At 38.8% G+C, this 20,369-nt stretch overlaps 1 protein-coding gene across 1 annotated transcript in view; it reads left to right on the top strand.

Annotated features, from left to right (window-relative positions):
- VPS8 (VPS8 subunit of CORVET complex) overlaps positions 1–20,369 on the top strand; it is a 300,926-nt gene that overhangs the window by 94,891 nt on the left and 185,666 nt on the right. The window contains exons 24-25 of the mRNA XM_068987935.1: positions 9,068–9,157; positions 12,399–12,450. Of these exons, the coding sequence (XP_068844036.1) occupies positions 9,068–9,157; positions 12,399–12,450 (142 nt within the window). The remainder of the gene's footprint in view (positions 1–9,067; positions 9,158–12,398; positions 12,451–20,369) is intronic.

Genomic DNA, 20,369 nt, shown 5'->3' with positions numbered 1-20,369 from the left:
AGCAAATTTTCAGACATTTTAGCTTGATTAGCCAACCTGCTTTTAGTATATCTGAGCTCTCCAAAACAAGTTTTAAGTCCTTAATTAAGGAGCAAGTATGTATCTGACCTAAGACACTTCACTAACTCTTCATTTAACTCTTCAGTTTCACATTAGTCCAATTATGAGCAAAGGCACAAAGATACCAAGAGGCTGAGCCCTATGATCTAAAATATGAGTGACTTACAAAGTTAGAGGGACCAATAGGTTTTTTTTTTTTTTAATGTGCAAAATCACATGGAAATGAAGGGTTTGAAAAATGATTGTTGTTTTCTTCCTGGAAGATCTGTATGAATGCCTGTGAGTTTGCAAAAACCAGTTCTTCTTCTATATATGCCTTTCTGTCATGTGGGCAAGTTGGCATAATCGTCACACCTGACATTAGGTCCATTGATTTGAGAGCATGTTATCTTTCTAGCTTTATTTACCTGTCACTGATATAAGAGAAATTTCTAGTTTCTTCTCCTTCCAACATTTTTAGCTTTTCTCTGAAACTGGGTTAATATATCTACTCTTTTTCATGTTAAAAAAGCAGTTTAAACACTCTCCCCCTCAGATTCCTTTCTCTCTGTATCAAACCTTCCCCTTCTTGCTCTTGCCTTACCACCATATCTCATTTCCCCCTTGCAGCCAGATTCCTTCCTTCCCCCACTCTTTCTCTCCTTTCTTTCCCACACTTTGAAAGTATTTTCTAAATTGCTTCTTCCATTTCATGCACATCCTAATAATTCTTCAACTTTGCTTTCACTAGTCTGTAATGACCTCCATGTCCACTATATCAAATGGTATTTCCCAAATTCCTTCAATAGCATTTATTCATTAATTCAAGAAGAATTTATTGAATGACAGGCTCTGAGTATGCCTTCATGAACCTAGTGGACAAGGCTCATAAGGCTTACATTAGCAAAAAAAAAAAAAAGTTTGACAGTAAAAGACAAGAAAACAAACCAAAAATATCCAAAACAAGTCTTCTGTTAAAAGCCAAACAGGCAATAGGTAAAGAGAGAATGAGAGACTGTCTTAGATTATTATAGAAAACTTTCTTGAGAAAGTAGCATTGAGTCTGATTGATTCTGGAATCTGAATGGCAAGAGGAATCAGTAATGCAAAGATCTTGGAGGAGAAGATTGTTATGGGTAAAGGCAACAGCTGATGCAAAAAAGCAAAAGAAAAAAAGATATGCCTTCGGTATTAACATGCTTAGTCACTCAGTCATGTCTGACTCTATGACCCTATGCAGTGTAGTCCACCAGGCTCCTCTGTCCATAGGATTCTCCAGGTAAGAATACTGAAGTGGGTTGCCATGCCCTCCTTCAGGGGATCTTTCTGACCTAGGAATTGAACCCAAGTCTCCTGTGTCTCCTGCACTGTGGTCAGATTCTTTATCATTGAGCCACAGGGGAAGCCCTTCGGTGTTAAAGTTACAAATGAAAGAAAAACTTGATTTTTCAAGAGAGGTAGCCCTTTCAGGGCAGGGTGCAGATTTTTCTATTTTATTCTGAATGTTAAGTGAACTCATCAAATGATTTTAAATGAGATTACACTGATTTGCTTATGGGTAGCAGAATGGAAAATCCCATGGACAGCCTGGTAGGCTGCAGTCTATGGGGTCGCTAAGAGTCGGACGACTGAGCGACTTCAGTTTCACTTTTCACTTTCATGCATTGGAGAAGGAAATGGCAACCCACTCCAGTGTTCTTGCCTGGAGAATCCCAGGGACGGGGGAGCCTGGTGGGCTGCCGTCTCTGGGGTCGCACAGAGTCGGACACGACTGAATGACTTAGCAGCAGCAGCAGAATGAGAGATGGGTACCAAGTAGAGAAGAAGCAAGGAAATTGGTTAAGAGCTAGTCAAAAGGAGATGGTAGTGGTGAGGTGAAGAGAGATGGCTTGACTTTGGGTATGTTTTGGGGGTAGAACTCATTTTCTGATGAATCAGACCTGAAGGTGTGGAAGGAGAGAATTTAAGACTCTTGCCTAATATTTTGGCTTAACAAGCAATGTGGATAGTAATTCCCTTAAGAAGATTGGAAGACTGGGATAGGTCTGAGTGTAGGAGACAAAATCAAGAGGTATATTTTACAGTTTTATTTTGAGATACTACTTGACATAGACATTTAGGTGAAGATATCAAGTCAGTGGTTGAATATGTGGGTCAGAGAGGAGGTTCACTACAGTTCAGTCGCTCAGTCGTGTCCGACTCTTTGTGACCCCATGAATCGCAGCACGCCAGGCCTCCCTGCCCATCACCAACTCCCAGAGTTCACTCAGACTCAAGTCCTTCGAGTCAGTGATGCCATCCAGTCATCTCGTTCTCTGTCGTCCCCTTCTCCTCCTGCCCCTAATCCCTCTCAGCATCATTCTTTTCCAGTGAGTCAACTCTTCTCATGAGGTGGCCAAAGCACTAGAGTTTCAGCTTTAGCATCATTCCTTCCAAAGAAATCCCATGGCTGATCTCCTTCAGAATGGACTGGTTGGATCTCCTTGCAGTCCAAGGGACTCTCAAGAGTCTTCTCCAACACCACAGTTCAAAAGCATCAATTCTTTGGCTCAGCCTTCTTCACAGTCCAACTCTCACATCCATACATGACTACTGGAAAAACCATAGCCTTGACTAGACAGACCTTTGTTGGCAAATTAATGTCTCTGCTTTTGAATATGCTATCTAGGTTGGTCATAACTTTTCTTCCAGAAGTCATAACTTCTCAGAAGAAATAGAGTAGCCATCATGGTCAACAAAAGAGTCCAAAATGCAGTACTTGGATGCAATCTCAAAAATGACAGAATGATCTCTGTTCATCTCCAAGACAAACCATTCAATATCACAGTTATCCAAGTCTATGCCCCAACCAGTAACACTGAAGAAACTGAAGTTGAACGGTTTTATGAAGACCTACAAGACCTTGTAGAACTAACACCCAAAAAAGATGTCCTTTTCATTAAGGGGAATGGAATGCAAAAGTAAGAAGTCAAGAAACACCTGGAGTAACAGGCAAATTTGGCCTTGGAATGCAGAATGAAGCAGGGCAAAGACTAATAGAGTGTTGCCAAGAAAACGCACTGGTCATAGCAAACACCCTCTTCCAACAACACAAGAGAAGATTCTACACATGGACATCACCAGATGGTCAACACCAAAATCAGACTGATTATATTCTTTGCAGCCAAAGATGGAGAAGCTTTATACAGTCAACAAAAACAAGACCAGGAGCTGACTGTGGCTCAGATCATGAACTCCTTATTGCCAAATTCAGACTCAAATTGAAGAAAGTAGGGAAAACCACTAGACCACTCAGGTATGACCTAAATCAAATCCCTTATGATGATACAGTGGAAGTGAGAAATAGATTTAAGGGCCTAGATCTGATAGATAGAGTGCCTGATGAACTATAGATGGAGGTTCGTGACATTGTACAGGAGACAGGGATCAAGACCATCCCCATGGAAAAGAAATGCAAAAAAGCAAAATGGCTGTCTGGGGAGGCCATACAAATAGCTGTGAAAGAAGAGAGGCAAAAAGCAAAGGAGAAAAGGAAAGATATAAGCATCTGAATGCAGAGTTCCAAAGAATAGCAAGAAAAGATAAGAAAGCCTTCTTCAGTATTCAATGCAAAGAAATAGAGGAAAAGACCAGAATGAGAAAGACTAGAGATCTCTTCAAGAAGATTAGAGATACCAAGGGAACATTTCATGCAAAGATGGGCTCAATAAAGGATAGAAATGGTATGGACCTAACAGAAGCAGAAGATATTAAGAAGAGGTGGCAAGAATACACAGAAGAACTGTACAAAAAAGATCTTCATGACCCAGACAATCACGATGGTGTGATCACTCATCTAGAGCCAGACATCCTGGAATGTGAAGTCAAGTGGGCCTTAGAAAACATCACTATGAACAAAGCTAGTGGAGGTGATGGAATTCCAGTAGAGCTATTTCAAATCCTGAATGATGATGCTGTGAAAGTGCTGCACTCAATATGCCAGCAAATTTGGAAAACTCAGCAGTGGCCACAGGACTGGAAAAGGTCAGTTTCCATTCCAATCCCAAAGAAAGGCAATGCCAAAGAATGCTCAAACTACCACACAATTGCACTCATCTCACACGCTTGTAAAGTAATGCTCAAAATTCTCCAAGCCAGGCTTCAGCAATACGTGAACCGTGAACTTCCAGATGTTCAAGCTGGTTTTAGAAAAGGCAGAGGAACCAGAGATCAAATTGCCAACATCTGCTGGATCATGGAAAAAGCAAGAGAGTTCCAGAAAAACATCTATTTCTGCTTTATTGACTATGCCAAAGCCCTTGACTGTGTGGATCACAATAAACTGTGGAAAATTCTGAGAGAGATGGGAATACCAGACCACCTGACCTGCCTCTTGAGAAATCTGTATGCAGGTCAGGAAGCAACAGTTAGAACTGAACATGGAACAACAGACTGGTTCCAAATAGGAAAAGGAGTATGCCAAGGCTGTATATTGTCACCCTGCTTATTTAACTTGTATGCAGAGTACATCATGAGAAACACAGGACTGGAAGAAACACAAGCTGGAATCAAGATTGCTGGGAGAAATATCAATAACCTCAGATATGCAGATGACACCACCCTCATGGCAGAAAGTGAAGAGGAACTAAGAAGTCTCTTGATGAAAGTGAAAGAGGAGAGTGAAAAAGTTGGCTTAAAGCTCAACATTCAGAAAACGAAGACCATGGCATCTGGTCCCATCACTTCATGGGAAATAGATGGGGAAACAGTGGAAACAGTGTCAGACTTTATTTTTTGGGGCTCCAAAATCACTGCAGATGGTGACTGCAGCCATGAAATTAAAAGACACTTACTTCTTGGAAGAAAAGTTATGACCAACCTAGATAGCATATTCAAAAGCAGAGACATTACTTTGCTGACTAAGGTCCATCTAGTCAAGGCTATGGTTTTTCCTGTGGTCATGTGTGGATGTGAGAGTTGGACTGTGAAGAAGGCTGAGCACTGAAAAATTGATGCTTTTGAACTGTGGTGTTGGAGAAGACTCATGAGAGTCCCTGGGACTGCAAAGAGATCCAACCAGTCCATTCGGAAGGAGATCAACCCTGGGATTTCTTTGGAAGGAATGATGCTAAAGCTGAAACTCCAGTACTTTGGCCACCTCATGTGAAGAGTTCACTCATTGGAAAAGACTCTGATGCTGGGAGGGATTGTGGGCAGGAGGAGAAGGGGACGACCGAGGATGAGATGGCTGGATGGCATCACTGACTCAATGGATGTTAGTCTGAGTGAATTCCGGGAGTTGGTGATGGACAGGGAGGCCTGGCGTGCTGCGATTCATGGGGTTGCAAAGAGTCGGACAGGACTGAGCAACTGAACTGAACTGAACTGTCTTCGAAAGAGTAAGCATCTTTCAAAATCATGGCTGCAGTCACCATCTGCAGGGATTTTGGAGCCCCAAAAAATAAAGTATAACACTGTTTCCACTGTATCCCCATCTATTTCCCATGAAGTGATGGGACCAGATGCCATGGTCTTCGTTTTCTGAATGTTGAGCTTTAAGCCAACTTTTTCACTCTCCTCTTTCACTTTCATCAAGAGGCTTCTTAGTTCCTCCTCACTTTCTGCCATGAGGGTGGTGTCATCTGCATATCTGAGGTTATTGATATTTCTCCCAGCAATCTTGATTCCAGCTTGTGTTTCTTCCAGTCCTGTGTTTCTCATGATGTACTCTGCATACAAGTTAAATAAGCAGGGTGACAATATACAGCCTTGGCATACTCCTTTTCCTATTTGGAACCAGTCTGTTGTTCCATGTTCAGTTCTAACTGTTGCTTCCTGACCTGCATACAGATTTCTCAAGAGGCAGGTCAGGTGGTCTGATATTCCCATCTCTCTCAGAATTTTCTACAGTTTATTGTGATCCACACAGTCAAAGGCTTTGGGATAGTCAATAAAGCAGAAATAGATGTTTTTCTGGAACTCTCTTGCTTTTTCCATGATCCAGCAGATGTTGGCAATTTGATCTCTGGTTCCTCTGCCTTTTCTAAAACCAGCTTGAACATCTGGAAGTTCACGGTTCACGTATTGCTGAAGCCTGGCTTGGAGAATTTTGAGCATTACTTTACAAGCGTGTGAGATGAGTGCAATTGTGTGGTAGTTTGAGCATTCTTTGGCATTGCCTTTCTTTGGGATTGGAATGGAAACTGACCTTTTCCAGTCCTGTGGCCACTGCTGAGTTTTCCAAATTTGCTGGCATATTGAGTGCAGCACTTTCACAGCATCATCATTCAGGATTTGAAATAGCTCTACTGGAATTCCATCACCTCCACTAGCTTTGTTCATAGTGATGTTTTCTAAGGCCCACTTGACTTCACATTCCAGGATGTCTGGCTCTAGATGAGTGATCACACCATCGTGATTGTCTGGGTCATGAAGATCTTTTTTGTACAGTTCTTCTGTGTATTCTTGCCACCTCTTCTTAATATCTTCTGCTTCTGTTAGGTCCATACCATTTCTATCCTTTATTGAGCCCATCTTTGCATGAAATGTTCCCTTGGTATCTCTAATCTTCTTGAAGAGATCTCTAGTCTTTCTCATTCTGGTCTTTTCCTCTATTTCTTTGCATTGAATACTGAAGAAGGCTTTCTTATCTTTTCTTGCTATTCTTTGGAACTCTGCATTCAGATGCTTATATCTTTCCTTTTCTCCTTTGCTTTTCGCTTCTCTTTTCACAGCTATTTGTATGGCCCCCCCAGAGAGCCATTTTGCTTTTTTGCATTTCTTTTCCATGGGGATGGTCTTGATCCCAGTCTCCTATACAGTGTCGCGAAGCTCCGTCCATATTTCATCAGGCACTCTATCAGATCTAGTCCCTTAAATCTATTTCTCACTTCCACTGTATCATCATAAGGGATTTGATTTAGGTCATACCTCAATGGTCTAGCGGTTTTCCCTACTTTCTTCAATTTGAGTGTGAATTTGGCAATAAGGAGTTCATGATCTGAGCCATAGTCAGCTCCTGGTCTTGTTTTTGTTGACTGTATAAAGCCTCTCCATCTTTGGCTGCAAAGAATATAATCAGTCTGATTTTGGTGTTGACCATCTGGTGATGTCCATGTGTAGAGTCTTCTCTTGTGTTGTTGGAAGAGGGCGTTGGAAGAGGGGAGGTTAGGGAAGCTGTAATGATATGTATGACCTTCACACTGGCTGAGAGGAAGAGGAGAGGACCCTGAACATGCCTTTGTCTGGGAAAACTGCCGTAACACCTCACTTCCATTTTCCCTCTGAACCTCTTTGGCTCTTCCTCACCATTCTCCTTTTTTGACCTTTGCTCTTCTACTTCAGTCTTCTCCTGTCACTCAGTACCATAATTTAGCTCTCATAGGAACAGAGCATGATGTACTCCATACTTCAAGGCAGGGCTTTGCAGGTGACTCAGTGTTAAAAAAAGAATCCACCTGTCATGCAGGAGACACAGATTTGATTGCTCGGTCAGAAAGATTCCCTGGAGGAGGAAATAATCCACTCCAGTGTTGTTGCCTGGAAAATTCCATGGACAGAGGAGCCTGGCAGGCTATAGTCCGTGAGTTTGCAAAGAGTTGGACACCACTGAGCAACTGAACTTGATCCTTCCAGTCATCTCTGTTCCTTTTCCTGTTTTCTCAAATGGATTTCTCTTCATCCTTAACCACTTCAAGCTCCTTTCATCCTCTCTGCTCCTTCTGTCTGCAAAACCCCTCATTTCCTCCTCTGCCTTTGGCTTACATACATGTATCTCTTGTTGTTCAGTCACTCCGTCGTGTCTGACTCTGTGACCCCATGGACTTCAGCACTCCAGGCTTCCCTGTGCTCCACCACCTCCCAGAGTTTGCTCAAACTTACATCCATTGAATCAGTGATGCCACCCAACTTTCTCATCCTCTGTTGCCCCTTCTCTAGTCTTCAGTCTTTCCTAGCATCAGGGTCTTTTTCATTGAGTCGGCTCTTCATATTAGGTGGCCAAAGTATTGGAACTTCAGCATCACTCCTTTCAGTGAATATTCAGGGTTGGTTTCCTTTAGGATTGACTTGTTTGATCTCCTTGCTGTCCAAGGGACTCTCAAAAGTCTTCTCCAGCACCACATTTTGAAGGCATCAGTTCTTTGGCACTCAGCCTTTTTTATTGTCCAGCTCTCACATCCATACGTAACTACTGGGAAAACCATAGCTTTGACTATATGGACCTTTGACGACAAAGTAATGTCTCTGCTTTTTAATATGCTGTCTAGGTTTATCAGAGCTTTTCTTTGAAGAAGCAAACATCTTTTAATATGATGCATTCGTTAGGTCCTCTGAACCTCTTTGGCTGTCTCTTAGCATTCTCCTTCTTTGACCTCTGCTCTTCTACTTCAGTCTTCTCCTGTCACTCAGTACTATAATTTAGCTCTCATAGGCACAGAGTATGATGTTCTCCATACTTCAAGTCAGGGCTTTACAGATGACTTAAATATTGCTCCTTCAGGGATGACCTTCTGAATACACTAGACCAAGACAGGTTCCTGTATAGACTTACCACATTTGTAAATGAACTATTTGCGTAATTGAGTATCTTCCCCAAATCATAATTCACATACTATTTTGTGCCCCTTCTTTTGGTGAGTGTCCAGGATGAATGGAAGTGCTGTCAGGGTAGAGACTAGATCTGGATTTGTCTTATGTATTATCCCAATGCCGAGGAGAGGAACTGAATATAAAAGTTTAGTAAATATTTGTAGAACTAGAGACCAGAGGTAGAATGGATATGGATAGGGGGAGGATAGAGAAGAAATAAAATCATATATTGGAGGATGTTTAAAAGTAGCTATTATACTATTTAAAGTAACATTGAACCTACAACAGCTCTTACCCTGGCATTGTGTTTGAGTACTTTAATTTCAGATTCTTTTTCAGAGAAGGAATAAGAAAAATTAGGAAAGGGAATTCAAAATCTTCCCCATAATTAAAGCTTTGAGGAAGATAATTAGTGAGACTTACTGAATTGTATGGACCAAGCAACATTTCCTTTTTACAGATAGTTCTCATGTGTTGGGAAAATCGACTATATGATGCTATGATCTATGTCTACAACAGAGGCATGAATGAATTTATTAGTCCAATGGAGGTAAGATTCTTCCTAATTTGTACACATATTTAATATTATCTGTTAATGTTTTTTCCCTTCTCTCCATTTGCTTTGAATAGTTTGTTTTCATCCACTCACTTTAAATTGTCTTGTAGGTTTATTAGACTTGCACCCATTGTTGTTCAGGACTTTAGATAGTCTTTATAATTTTATACCTTCATATACCCACATGCCATTGCATTCTTTTTATCCGCATAAGTAGGTGTTTAAATCCCAGGGAACAATAAATAAAAGCCTGTGAGATTCTAAGTTTTTTTTTCTAAAAGACTTTCATATTATTGTAGCTTTTCCAAAAGTTATAAGAAATTTAGTCTATACTATGGAATAATTATTTATTAATTATTTATTAATGAATAATTATTCAATTCTATAACAGAGTTATACTCTATTATTCTATATGGAGTAATGGTACTATTGAGTAATGCTGTTTTGTAGCTATATTCTGCTAGGGGAAACTCCTAAAAATGGTGAGAAGTCATTATTTGTTAATAGCTAAGTTGCTTTTCCCATTTCAGAATTTTCTAGCATTCATAAGAATTTCTTATTATCCTTACCATTAGAAAAGAGCACCTAAAAAGCACTTGGGTTTATTTTTAAAAGAAACAAACCTGTCTCCATCATGTTAGTTCCTTTAAATTTGAAGACAGAATTAAGGGTTATGGACTGTGGGTATGTCGGGAAGATCCCCTGGAAGAGGAAATGGTAACCTGCTCCAATACCCTTGCCTGAAGAATCCCATGGACAGAGGAGCCTGGTGGGCTGCGGTCCATAGGGTCTCAAAGAGTCAGAAACAACTGAAGCAACTTAGCACGCATGTAGTGCCCTGCCAGCCCACTGTGTTATTACAGTGACTGCATTACCTGGGTCAGAAGATCCAGGCGTCTCTTGAAGGCATCCAGTCAACATTTTTGCATACTTAATGAACATCCGAAAGCATTTACAGTATTATTTAAGTCAGCAGTCATTCCATGATATTTCAGATTTCTTTTCACTTGGAAGGTGAATATCCCTTTAGTTCATAACTCCTTAAGTTTTGTGTACTTTTTTTCTCTTGGTCATTTTCCAGATGAGTGCCACAGCCTTCCCGCACTAGTTTTGATTTTGATTGTCTGTGTTTCAAATAAGTATTCTTAACATTTGAACACCTCTCAGCTGCCTCTTCAGTGAGGTCCATGACCTCTGTGCATGCAAAAATGTTCTCCATTTTTAAACCACAATTAAACTATTAAACCACAATTAGGAATAATTAATGCAGTGTCTAGTTTCTCTCAAAATAATCCCTGTAAACAGATTCTGATTGGATGCATTCTGTGTTGATAAAAATGGATGTGGGGTTTTGTTATTGCTGCTTTTGAAGTTTTTGTTTTGTGTGGATTTTTTATTGCTCAGAATCTGGTTTGTATTTATAGCTATGCATCTCAGATGGAACACTTTACTGTTGAGGTTGCCTTGTTTTTTGTTGAGTAGTTTTCAAGTTTAATGACTTTCAGCAGGAGCTTGGTGTTTGTTATTAAATAGTTATTTGGAGATTTTAGCAGTGGGAAGTTAGAGGCATCCTGTGATTGCCCTTTTATAATTCTCTGCCTGTAAAGAAATCACTATTCAGTGTTTAAAGTTTAGTTATTTCAGTTTAAAGAGGTCCAAATTAAAAGAATCTGAAAAAGAATAGATATATGTATATGTATAACTAAATCACTTTTCTGTACACCTGAAACTAACACTGTTGTTGCCATGTGTTCCGAGAAGCAAACTCACTCAGAAGGACAGTGCAGATAGTGGAGTGCAGTTTATTACACCAGTGGGCCCAAGGCAGACTCTCCTCTTAGCCAAGGACCCCGACCGACTTTTTTTGTGAAAACCTTAGATACCTTGAGTGTACTGTTTAAGCCCACATCCCCAAATTCCTTAAACCTAGACTGGAAAGTGTTAAAGGGAGATACAGTCAGGTTACAGCCATGATTCATAATCAGAAGGGTCAGCTAGTTATACCTTGTAGCCTGCACCAATGGGCACCATAAAGATTACAAAGGTGATTGAATACATAGGGGATTATTACATTCTTTCTGGCAACAGGAAATCTTGGTTTGGAATCTGGTGTTTATCACGTCCAGGAGGCCAGTTTGGCCGTAGGTATGTTATCTCCTTGGCTACCAGGTACATAAGTCCAAAGCTCACTGAAAGTGCAAGATGGAGTTTCCTTCTTTTTTCAAGATGAGTCAGCTCAGCATGTTCCTCCCTCAACACAACATTGTAAATCAACTATACGCTAATGTGAACTAAAAACTTAAAAAAAGGAACTGCATTGCCTTTTGAAATTTTCTAGTTTTTCTAGAATGACAGTGTCATCATATTTGAGTTGATTACCATAGTCTCTGAAATCTTTCCTTAGTCCTAGTTTTGGCTGCTTCTGATATAATAGTGCCTTGTGTTGGGAGGGAAGACTTTTCCTCTACCAACTGAAATCCGAATGGTGGGGAGAAGACTGTGAATTAGCTGACAATGAACAGACTGACAGGGGAAAAGTTTTCTTCACACTTGTACTGGGAGAACTCAGAAATGAGTGAATCACTACACAGCCAGAGGGAGAGGCTTATCTACCAGTTTAATGAAACTTGGGGTGTGAGGGGGGAGGGATTTAGGTTTCCTTGGAAAATATGAAGAGCTTTATTGGGCTTTTGGGTACTAATGAATAGTTGGATTTGCCCCCACTTCCCAGTGCTAAAGGCCTGTCCTCTCCCAAAACAGTAAACTCCCTCCCAGGAAGGCCAGCGTAGTTTTGCCATTAATCTTGTATTTATAGGCTCTGCTTCCATTTCGACGTTTTTTTCTGTGGCTGCTGATTGTTTACATGTTTTCAGCTTACAGTAATCTTACTGTTTTGGTGGGCTGCTAATCCTTTGATTTGCTTAGTATTTTTTTTAAAATAAAGCTCTTTTAGGAGTCTAAGGATAGCTTATATTAGAAATAATGCTCTCAACAAAGACTTTCGTCTAACTGGTATTTGTTAAATGGTTTCTTTCAGTGAGGAATATGACAGCAATGATTATTTCTTAGTGATCCTACTGAAACAGTTTATGTCCACATTAAAAGTTTTTATACTTAATCTTAATAGCAAATGACTAATTCAGTCAGGGAAAGGTGATTATAGCATAAGATTTTAATTATTTTCTGAAATATTTTTTAAAAGATGATGTTGATTGTTCTATTAATTTTCATGCAGAAACTTCTCAGAGTCATTGCACCTCCTTTGAATGCAGGAAAGACGCTAACAGGTATTAATTTTCTAAGCCTTAATGTTTTTCTCTTCTTTGTGTTTAAAAACATTATTTAAATAACATAGATTTCACCAATTTTATGTGTACAGTGTGAATTTGGGTAATTGTACATGGTCATGTAACAACTGACATATTCAAATTGTAGAAGGAGCTGTATAATTCCACACTACAAGGTTTCCTTTTGTCCCTTGTACTCGACTCCCCACCGTCCCATCCCCTGGCAATTCTGACCTACGGTTTTTACTGTGCTTTTTTTTTTTAACTACTGTTCATGTAAATAGAATTACATAGTATTTAGTTTCGGTGTTTTATTTATTTCACTTTAGCACAGTGTATTTGAGACTCACCCATGTTGTTGCATATATGATTTTGTTCCCTTTAGTTGCTGAAAATGGTGATCCATGGGTTGGGTATACTGTCACTGGTTTATCTACTCATCCATTGAAGGACCCAGTTGCTTCTGTTTTGGAGCTATTATAAGTAATGCTGCTCCATTTGTGAATGAGTTTTGTTATGTTTTTAATTAAACTTTTTATTATGAGGAAATTGTAGATTCACATGCAATTGTATGAAATGACACAGAGATCCTGCATACTGTTTACCCATTTTCCCTCAGTGGCAACATCTTGCAAAACTAAAGCAGAGTATCACAACCAAATACTCACATTGATCACAGTACAGACCAGTTGCATCACCACAGGTATCCCTTATGTTGTTCTTATCCCCCATTCCTGACCCATAGCTGTGAATAAGTTTTCTTGGGCATGTGTTCATTCTTCTTGGACAACTATCTAGAATTAAAATGGATGGATTGTATAGTAAATATATGTTTTACTTTCTGAAGTATTGCTGTTTGGTTTTTCAAAATGAGTATACCGTTTTACATTCCCATCAGCAGTATAAGAGATTTCTGATAGCTCCATATCTTTGCAAATGCTTGGTATTGTCAGTCTTTTAAAATATTTAGCCATTCTAAGTGGGTGGATAATGGTATCTCATTGTGGTTTAAATTTTTGTTTCCCTCATGGTTAGTGATGTTCAGCATCTTTTCACGTGCTTTTGCCCATTCACTTATCTTTTTTTGTATGAATCATCCATTTAAATCTTTTAGCACTTTCTAGAAAGGTAGAGAAGAGATGTTATTTGACTTCATATTATTGAATTCTGGGTGTGTGAAATCTCCATCAGAGCCTTTTAGAGTCCTTGTGTAGTCTGGATACAAGGCCTTTTTAAATATGTGTTTCACAAAATTTTGTGCCCAATCTGTTGCTTACTGTTTTGTTTTCTTAACCATGTTTCAAAGAACAAAAGTTTTCAGTCTTCATGAGGTCCATTTTATTTATTTTGTTTTTCTTTAGTGTTCGACTTTTGGTGTTCTGTTTAAGAAATCTTTGTCCAACTCAGCATCATAAAGATTTTATCTTTTGTTTGCTTCTAGAGCTTCCCTGGTGGCTCAGAGGTGAAAGCATCTGCCTGGAATGTGGGAGACCTGGGTTCAATTGGGAAGATCCCCTGGAGAAGGAAATGCAACCCACTCCAGTACTCTTGCCTGGAGAATCCCATGGAGGGAGAAGCCTAGTAGGCTGCAGTCCATGGGGTTGCAAAGAGTCGGACACGACTGAGCAACTTCAGTAGAGATATAATAGTTTTAGTATTTGCGTTCAGTTTTGTAATACATTTTGAGTTAGCTTTCATATATGATACAAGGTGAAGTTCAGGGACTTTTCCCTCTATAGTTATCAGTTCCTCTACCATTTTTTGAAAAAGATTATCTTGTTTCTATTGAATTATCTGTACATCTTTTTTGAAAAAAAATTTTTTTTTGCAAAAAATTGATTTTTGTCAAAAGTCAACTGACTGTATGAGTTTATTTCCAAACTTCTTGTTACATTCCATTGGCCTGTATGTCAGTGCTTAGTTGCTTCAGTTGTGTCCAACTCTGCGACCCTATGGACTGTAGCCCACCAGGCTCCTCTGTCCGTGGGATTCCTGCAGGCAAGAATACTGGAGTGGGTTGCCATGTCCTCCTCCAGCGGATCTTCTCGACCGAGGGATCAAGCTCGTGTCTCTTACCTCTCCTGCATTGGCAGGCAGGTTCTTAACCACTAGTGCCACCTGAGAAGCCCAATGCCAATAATATACTGTCTTGATTATAACTTTGTAGTAGGTCTTAAGATAAGGTATCTTTACTCTTCCAGCTTTATTCTTTTTCAGAATAAAAGGCCCTTTGCCTTCCTGAATGACCTTTATTTTATTTTATTTTTTTGACATTTTATTTATTTTTATTTTAATTAATTTTTTTTATTTAATTTTAAAATCTTTAATTCTTACCAAGTGGGCTTTATCCCAGGGATGCAAGGATTCTTCAATATCCGCAAATCAATCAATGTAATTCACCACATTAACAAATTGAAAAATAAAAACCATATGATTATCTCAATAGATGCAGAGAAGGCCTTTGACAAAATTCAACATCCATTTGATAAAAACGCTCCAGAAAGCAGGAATAGAAGGAACATACCTCAACATAATAAAAGCTATATATGACAAACCCACAGCAAACATTATCCTCAATGGTGAAAAATTGAAAGCATTTCCCCTAAAGTCAGGAACAAGACAAGGGTGTCCACGTTCACCGCTACTATTCAACATAGTTCTGGAAGTTTTGGCCACTTATCAGTTTCTTTTTAAAAGCTTACTTGAATTTTGTTTGGGATTGCATTGATTCTATAGGTTAGTTTTGGGGCGGAGGGGATTGCCATCTTAATGTAGAGTCTTCTAACCTATGGATATATATTTTCCATTTATTTTGGTCTTTTAAAATCAGTTTGTTTTCTCAACTTCTGCAGGAAGACAGCTGAGACTTTGATAAAGATTGCTTTGAATTGATAGATCAATTTGGAGAGAAGATTGCTTTGAATTGATAGATCAATTTGGGGAGTGTTGCTATTTTAGCATTATTAGTCTTCCAGTTCCATGAACACAGTCTATCTTTCCATTTGTTTGGTCTTCTTTAATTTCTTTCAGTGTTGCGGTTTTCAGTGTACAAGTCATATACTTCTTCTTTTGCTGAATCTATTCCTAGTTTATTTAGTTTGATGCCATTATAAATGGATTTTTTAAAAATTTCATTTTCAGAATGTTCTTTGGCAGTGTATAGAAATAAAATTAATTTTTTTGTTTTTTTGGCTAAACCAGCAGCTTGCAGGATCTGAATTTCCCAACTAGGATTTGAACCCCAGCCCCGGAAGTGAGTGTTGAGTCCTAACAATTGGACGACGAGGGTATTTGCAGTAAAGTTGATTTTTATATTGATCTTGTATCTGCATCCTTCATTCACCAGTTCTAATTTTTAAAATGGATTCTTTGGAATTTTTCAGCTATATGATCATGTCATCTGTTAATAAAGTTAATTTTACTTCTTCCTTTCTGATCTGAATTCCTTTTATTTTTCTTCCCTAATTGATCTGTCTAGAACCTCCAATACAGTGTTGAGCAGAAGTGGCAAGAATGGACATCCTTAGCTTTTTTCTGCCTACAGGGGAAGCATTCAGTTTTTTACCATTAACTTCAGTTCAGTTCAGTCGCTCAGTTATGTCTGACTCCGTGCAACCCCGTGAACTGCAGCATGCCAGGCCTCCCTGTCCATCACCAGCTCCCAGAGTTTACCCATGTCCATCGAGTTGGTGATGCCATCCAACCAGCTCATCCTCTGTTGTCCCCTTCTCCTCCTGCCCTCAATCTTTCCCAAAATCAGGGTCTTTTCAAATGAGTGAGCTCTTCGAGTCAGGTGGCCAAATTATTGGAGTTTCAGCTTCAACATCAGTCCTTCCAGTGAACACCCAGGACTGATCTCCTTTAGGATGACTGCTTGGATCTCCTTGCAGTCCAAGGGACTCTCAACAGTCTTCTCCAACACCGCAGTTCAAAAGCATCAATTCTTAGGTGCTCGGCTTTCTTTATAGTCCAACTTTCACATCGATACATGACTACTGGAAATACCATAACCTTGACTAGACGGACCTGTGTTGACAAAGTAATGTCTCTGCTTTTTAATATTCTGTCTAGGCTGGTCATAACTTTCCTTCCAAGGAGTAAGCGTCTTTTAATTTCATGGCTGCAGTCACCATCTGCAGTGATTTTGGAGTTGCCCCAAAATGAAGTCAGCCACTGTTTCCACTGTTTCCCCATCTATCTGCCATGAAGTGAGGGGACCAGATACCATGAATATGATGTTAATTGTCGGTTTTTCGTAGATGGCCTTATCGTTTTGAGAAAGTTGCCTTCTGTTCCTAATTTGAGTGTTTTTAACATGGAATGGTTGGATTTTATCAGATGCTTTTTTCTGCATCTGTTAAGATAATCTTGTGGATTTTATCCTTTATTTTATTGATATAGTTTATATCATTTTTATATGTTAAGTCAGTCTTATGTTCTTGGAGTAAATCTCCCTTGGTCACAAGGTAATTGTTTTTACATGTTTTAAGATTGAGTTTGCTAAATTTTTCTGATAATTTTTTATGGCTGTCTTCATAAAAGATATTGTTGTATAATTTTCTTTTCATATCTTTTCTTTTTTGGTCTTAGTATCAAGTATATTTGATATCTTGGTATACTTGCTCATGAAATGAGTTGGGAAGTGTTCACTCTTCTGTCTTTTGGAAGAGGTTTTGAAGGATTGGTGTTAATTCTTTAAATATGTGGTAGAATTCATTAATAAAACCATGTGAGCCTGGAATATTTTTTGTTGGAAGTTTTTAAATTACTAGTTCAGTCTCTGCTTGTTAAGTCTGTTCAGATTATTCGTTTCTTCTTGAATCAGTTTTGGTAGTTTTTATATTTCTAGGAATGTGTCCATTTAATCTGTTACCATATAATGGTTATGGTGTTCTCTTATAATTCTTTCTGTTTTTATAAGATTTATAGTGATGTCTCTTATTACTAATATTTGTAATTTGAGTCTTCTTTCTTCTTGATCTGTCTAGCTAAAGGTTTGTCAATTTTATTGTTTTTTCCCCAAAGAACTAATTTTGATCTTAGTGGTATTATTTTTCTTTGCTCTTTAATTTATTTCTGCTTAGCCTTTATTATTTACTTCTTCTTGCCTTGGGTTTTTTTTTTTTTTTTTAGTTTCTTGAGGTGAAAGTCTAGATTATTGATTTGAACTCTTTCTTCCTTTTTTTTTTTAAAAAATAGGTGTTTATAGCTGCAGATATCTCTAAGCAGTGCTTTAGCTGTGTTCTGTAAGTTGTGTCTGTTGTATCTTTATTTTCATTCATCTTGAAGTATTTTCTAATTTGCCTTGCTGCTGCTGCTGTTGCTAAGTCACTTCAGTCGTGTTCAACTCTGTGCGATCCCATAGACGGCAGCCCACCAGGCTCCCCTGTCCCTGGGATTCTCCAGGCAAGAACACTGGAGTGGGTTGCCATTTCCTTCTCCAATAATTTGCCTTGAGATATTGGTTATTTAGAAGTATGTTGTTTAATTTCCACATATTTTTGGATTTTTCACATTTCCTTCTGATACTGATTTCTCACTTTTTTCCTTTGTACTTAGAGAACATACTTTGTATGGTTTCTATTTTTTTCATTTATTGAAACTTATAGCCTAATATATGGCCTATTCTGGAGAATATCCCAAGTGTACTTGAAAATAATGAATGTGTTTTGTTGTTGAATAGAATGTTCCATAGATGTCTGTTAGATTTAGTTGGCTTATAGTTTTGTTCAAGACTTCTATTTCCTGTTCATCTTCCTCTAATTGTTCTATCCATTATTGAAAAATGAGTATTGAGGTATCTAAATGTTATTGTTGAAATATCTATTTCTTATTTTAGGTCTGTCAGCTTTTATTTTATTTTGGAGTTCTGATGCTGCAGCAGACACTTTACAATTCTGCCTTATTAGCGTTTACTTCCTGTTTGTGCAGATCCTCAAAGTCAGGCATAGGTTGTAAGTCTTTTCAGGTTTTCCTGCATGTGTCCACAGCCCTTTACCTGTACATGTTCATGTCCTTCTAGAGTTCCAGAAATATTTTGAAAATTTTAAAAGCCCCTGAAGACCTCCATTCTCCAGTTTTTCCTTTTAAATTTTCTGGTGGGTCTTTAATCAGTTCCTTCTGGTGTACTACCTCTGGTACCTGTAAAGTTAAATATCCCTTGAGGATAGTGCTGTTTGCTTTGAGTAAGCTCTGAGTCAGGACAGAAAAAGATAAGCCCTAGAATGCAGCTTTTAAGTGAGCTGCCAAATAGGTTAAACAGTGATAGTTCTCTAAGGGATGGGCTTTCAGGGCACTCCAAACCCATTTTGCCCCCTTGAATGGTTGCATGGGTGCTGGTTTTCACAGCTCCCACAGTCGCAAGACTGTTGGTTTCAAAGCTACGGTGAAGCTGGGAAAAAGCGAGTGGGACTAGGTAATGTTAAACCACTGAAGCTCACTGTTCTTACTGACATTCAGGCATTTTCCTTGAATTAAACATTCCTAGGATTATTGGAAGCCTTAAGTAATTTGGAGAGTTCTGGAAAAGTTGATTTTGATCATATCTGCCAGTGTTCTCTTTGGTTTCATGGAGGAGCAGATTATTGGAGGTTCTCCCTCCATCATCTTATAGGTCAGTCCCTCTGGCTTTTGTTTTTGTTGGGTTTGGCCTTTTTCCTCTCTGTCCTTGTCCTTGGATGGTTTCTGTTCTTCCTTCAGATTCACTCTCTTTCATGTCAACTCAGCTGTTAAATCCATTGTGAATATTTATCTTCCATGATCATATTTTATAGTTGTGTAATTTTCATTAGGTTCTTTTTTATTGCTTCTGTTTCTCTCCAGCATCTCTTCATTTATCTGTTCAGATTTTCATGTGATGAAACATATTTTGTTTTGTTTCATTGAGGATAAATATAATAGTTGATTTAAAATTCTTATCAGTTCTAACATTTTGTTCATTTCAGATTTGGACTTGATTTTCTTTTCCCTTAAGAAAAACATAATATGTTTTATTTTCTTGTTTCATCACATGAAATATGATGAAATATTTTAGATTGTATCCTGAATATTTGAATGTTACATTATGGAGATTCTGGATTCTGTTATTTTTTCCACCAATAATTTTTTCTCATTGTTTTATCAGGTAATTTTCTTGGCTGGGCTTGAATTGCAAACTCTTGTTTCTGTTGTGGCTCCAGTCCCTTCTCAAAAGGTCCTTTGTCCTTAGCTGGTTTGCTTTGATTCTGTTCCATCTGTGTGGTTTAAGGGTCAGTCAGTAATGAAGGTAATCAAGTTTGAAGATCCTCTTTCTGGCTTACTTTTTTATAAGATTCTGCCAGTCTGTTGACTGTTCACATCACCTAACTTCTTGAGCTCCCCAACCAGAAAGATTGCTGGTTTTCCCATGTGAGCCCCCAGCTGCTACTATGCTTGGCACACAGACTGCACTTGGTCTCAGACTGCAAACCTCCAGTGATGGTAATTTACTTGTGCACGTCCCTGTCTCCTCCTGAGCACACGAACTCCACACTGAAACCAACTACTCTAGGACCTTCAGGGGTGAACTCTCGTCTTGGTTCTGACTTTTTCTTTCTGGATGAGCTGCTCTGACTGTTGTTCATATACAGCAGCTTAGGGATCAGTCACTAATATGGGTAGGTAGTTTGAAGATCCCTTCTTCGACTCTTTCTATTTTGAGATTTCACTAGTCTCTTCTGCATTCATGGTTTCCTTCACTTTTCTGCTCCCTTCTCCCAGAAAGATTAGTTTTCCTTCTGTTTCAGCCTCTGTGTGCAATTACTGTGTGGGTGCCAGTCTGTCCTGTTCCCAGAGAATGTGAACTTCCCACCAGATTTGTCTACTACTTCTGTTCCCTTTTCAGTATCTTCAGGTAGCTTTTCATATCATGTCTAGGTTTTGTAGTTTTTTCTTTCTGTAAG

This window comes from Capricornis sumatraensis, chromosome 1, assembly GCF_032405125.1.
Source record: "Capricornis sumatraensis isolate serow.1 chromosome 1, serow.2, whole genome shotgun sequence".
Lineage (NCBI taxonomy): Eukaryota > Metazoa > Chordata > Mammalia > Artiodactyla > Bovidae > Capricornis > Capricornis sumatraensis.
Note: the sequence above shows the minus strand (reverse complement) of the source record. Positions and strands in the feature narration are given on the sequence as shown.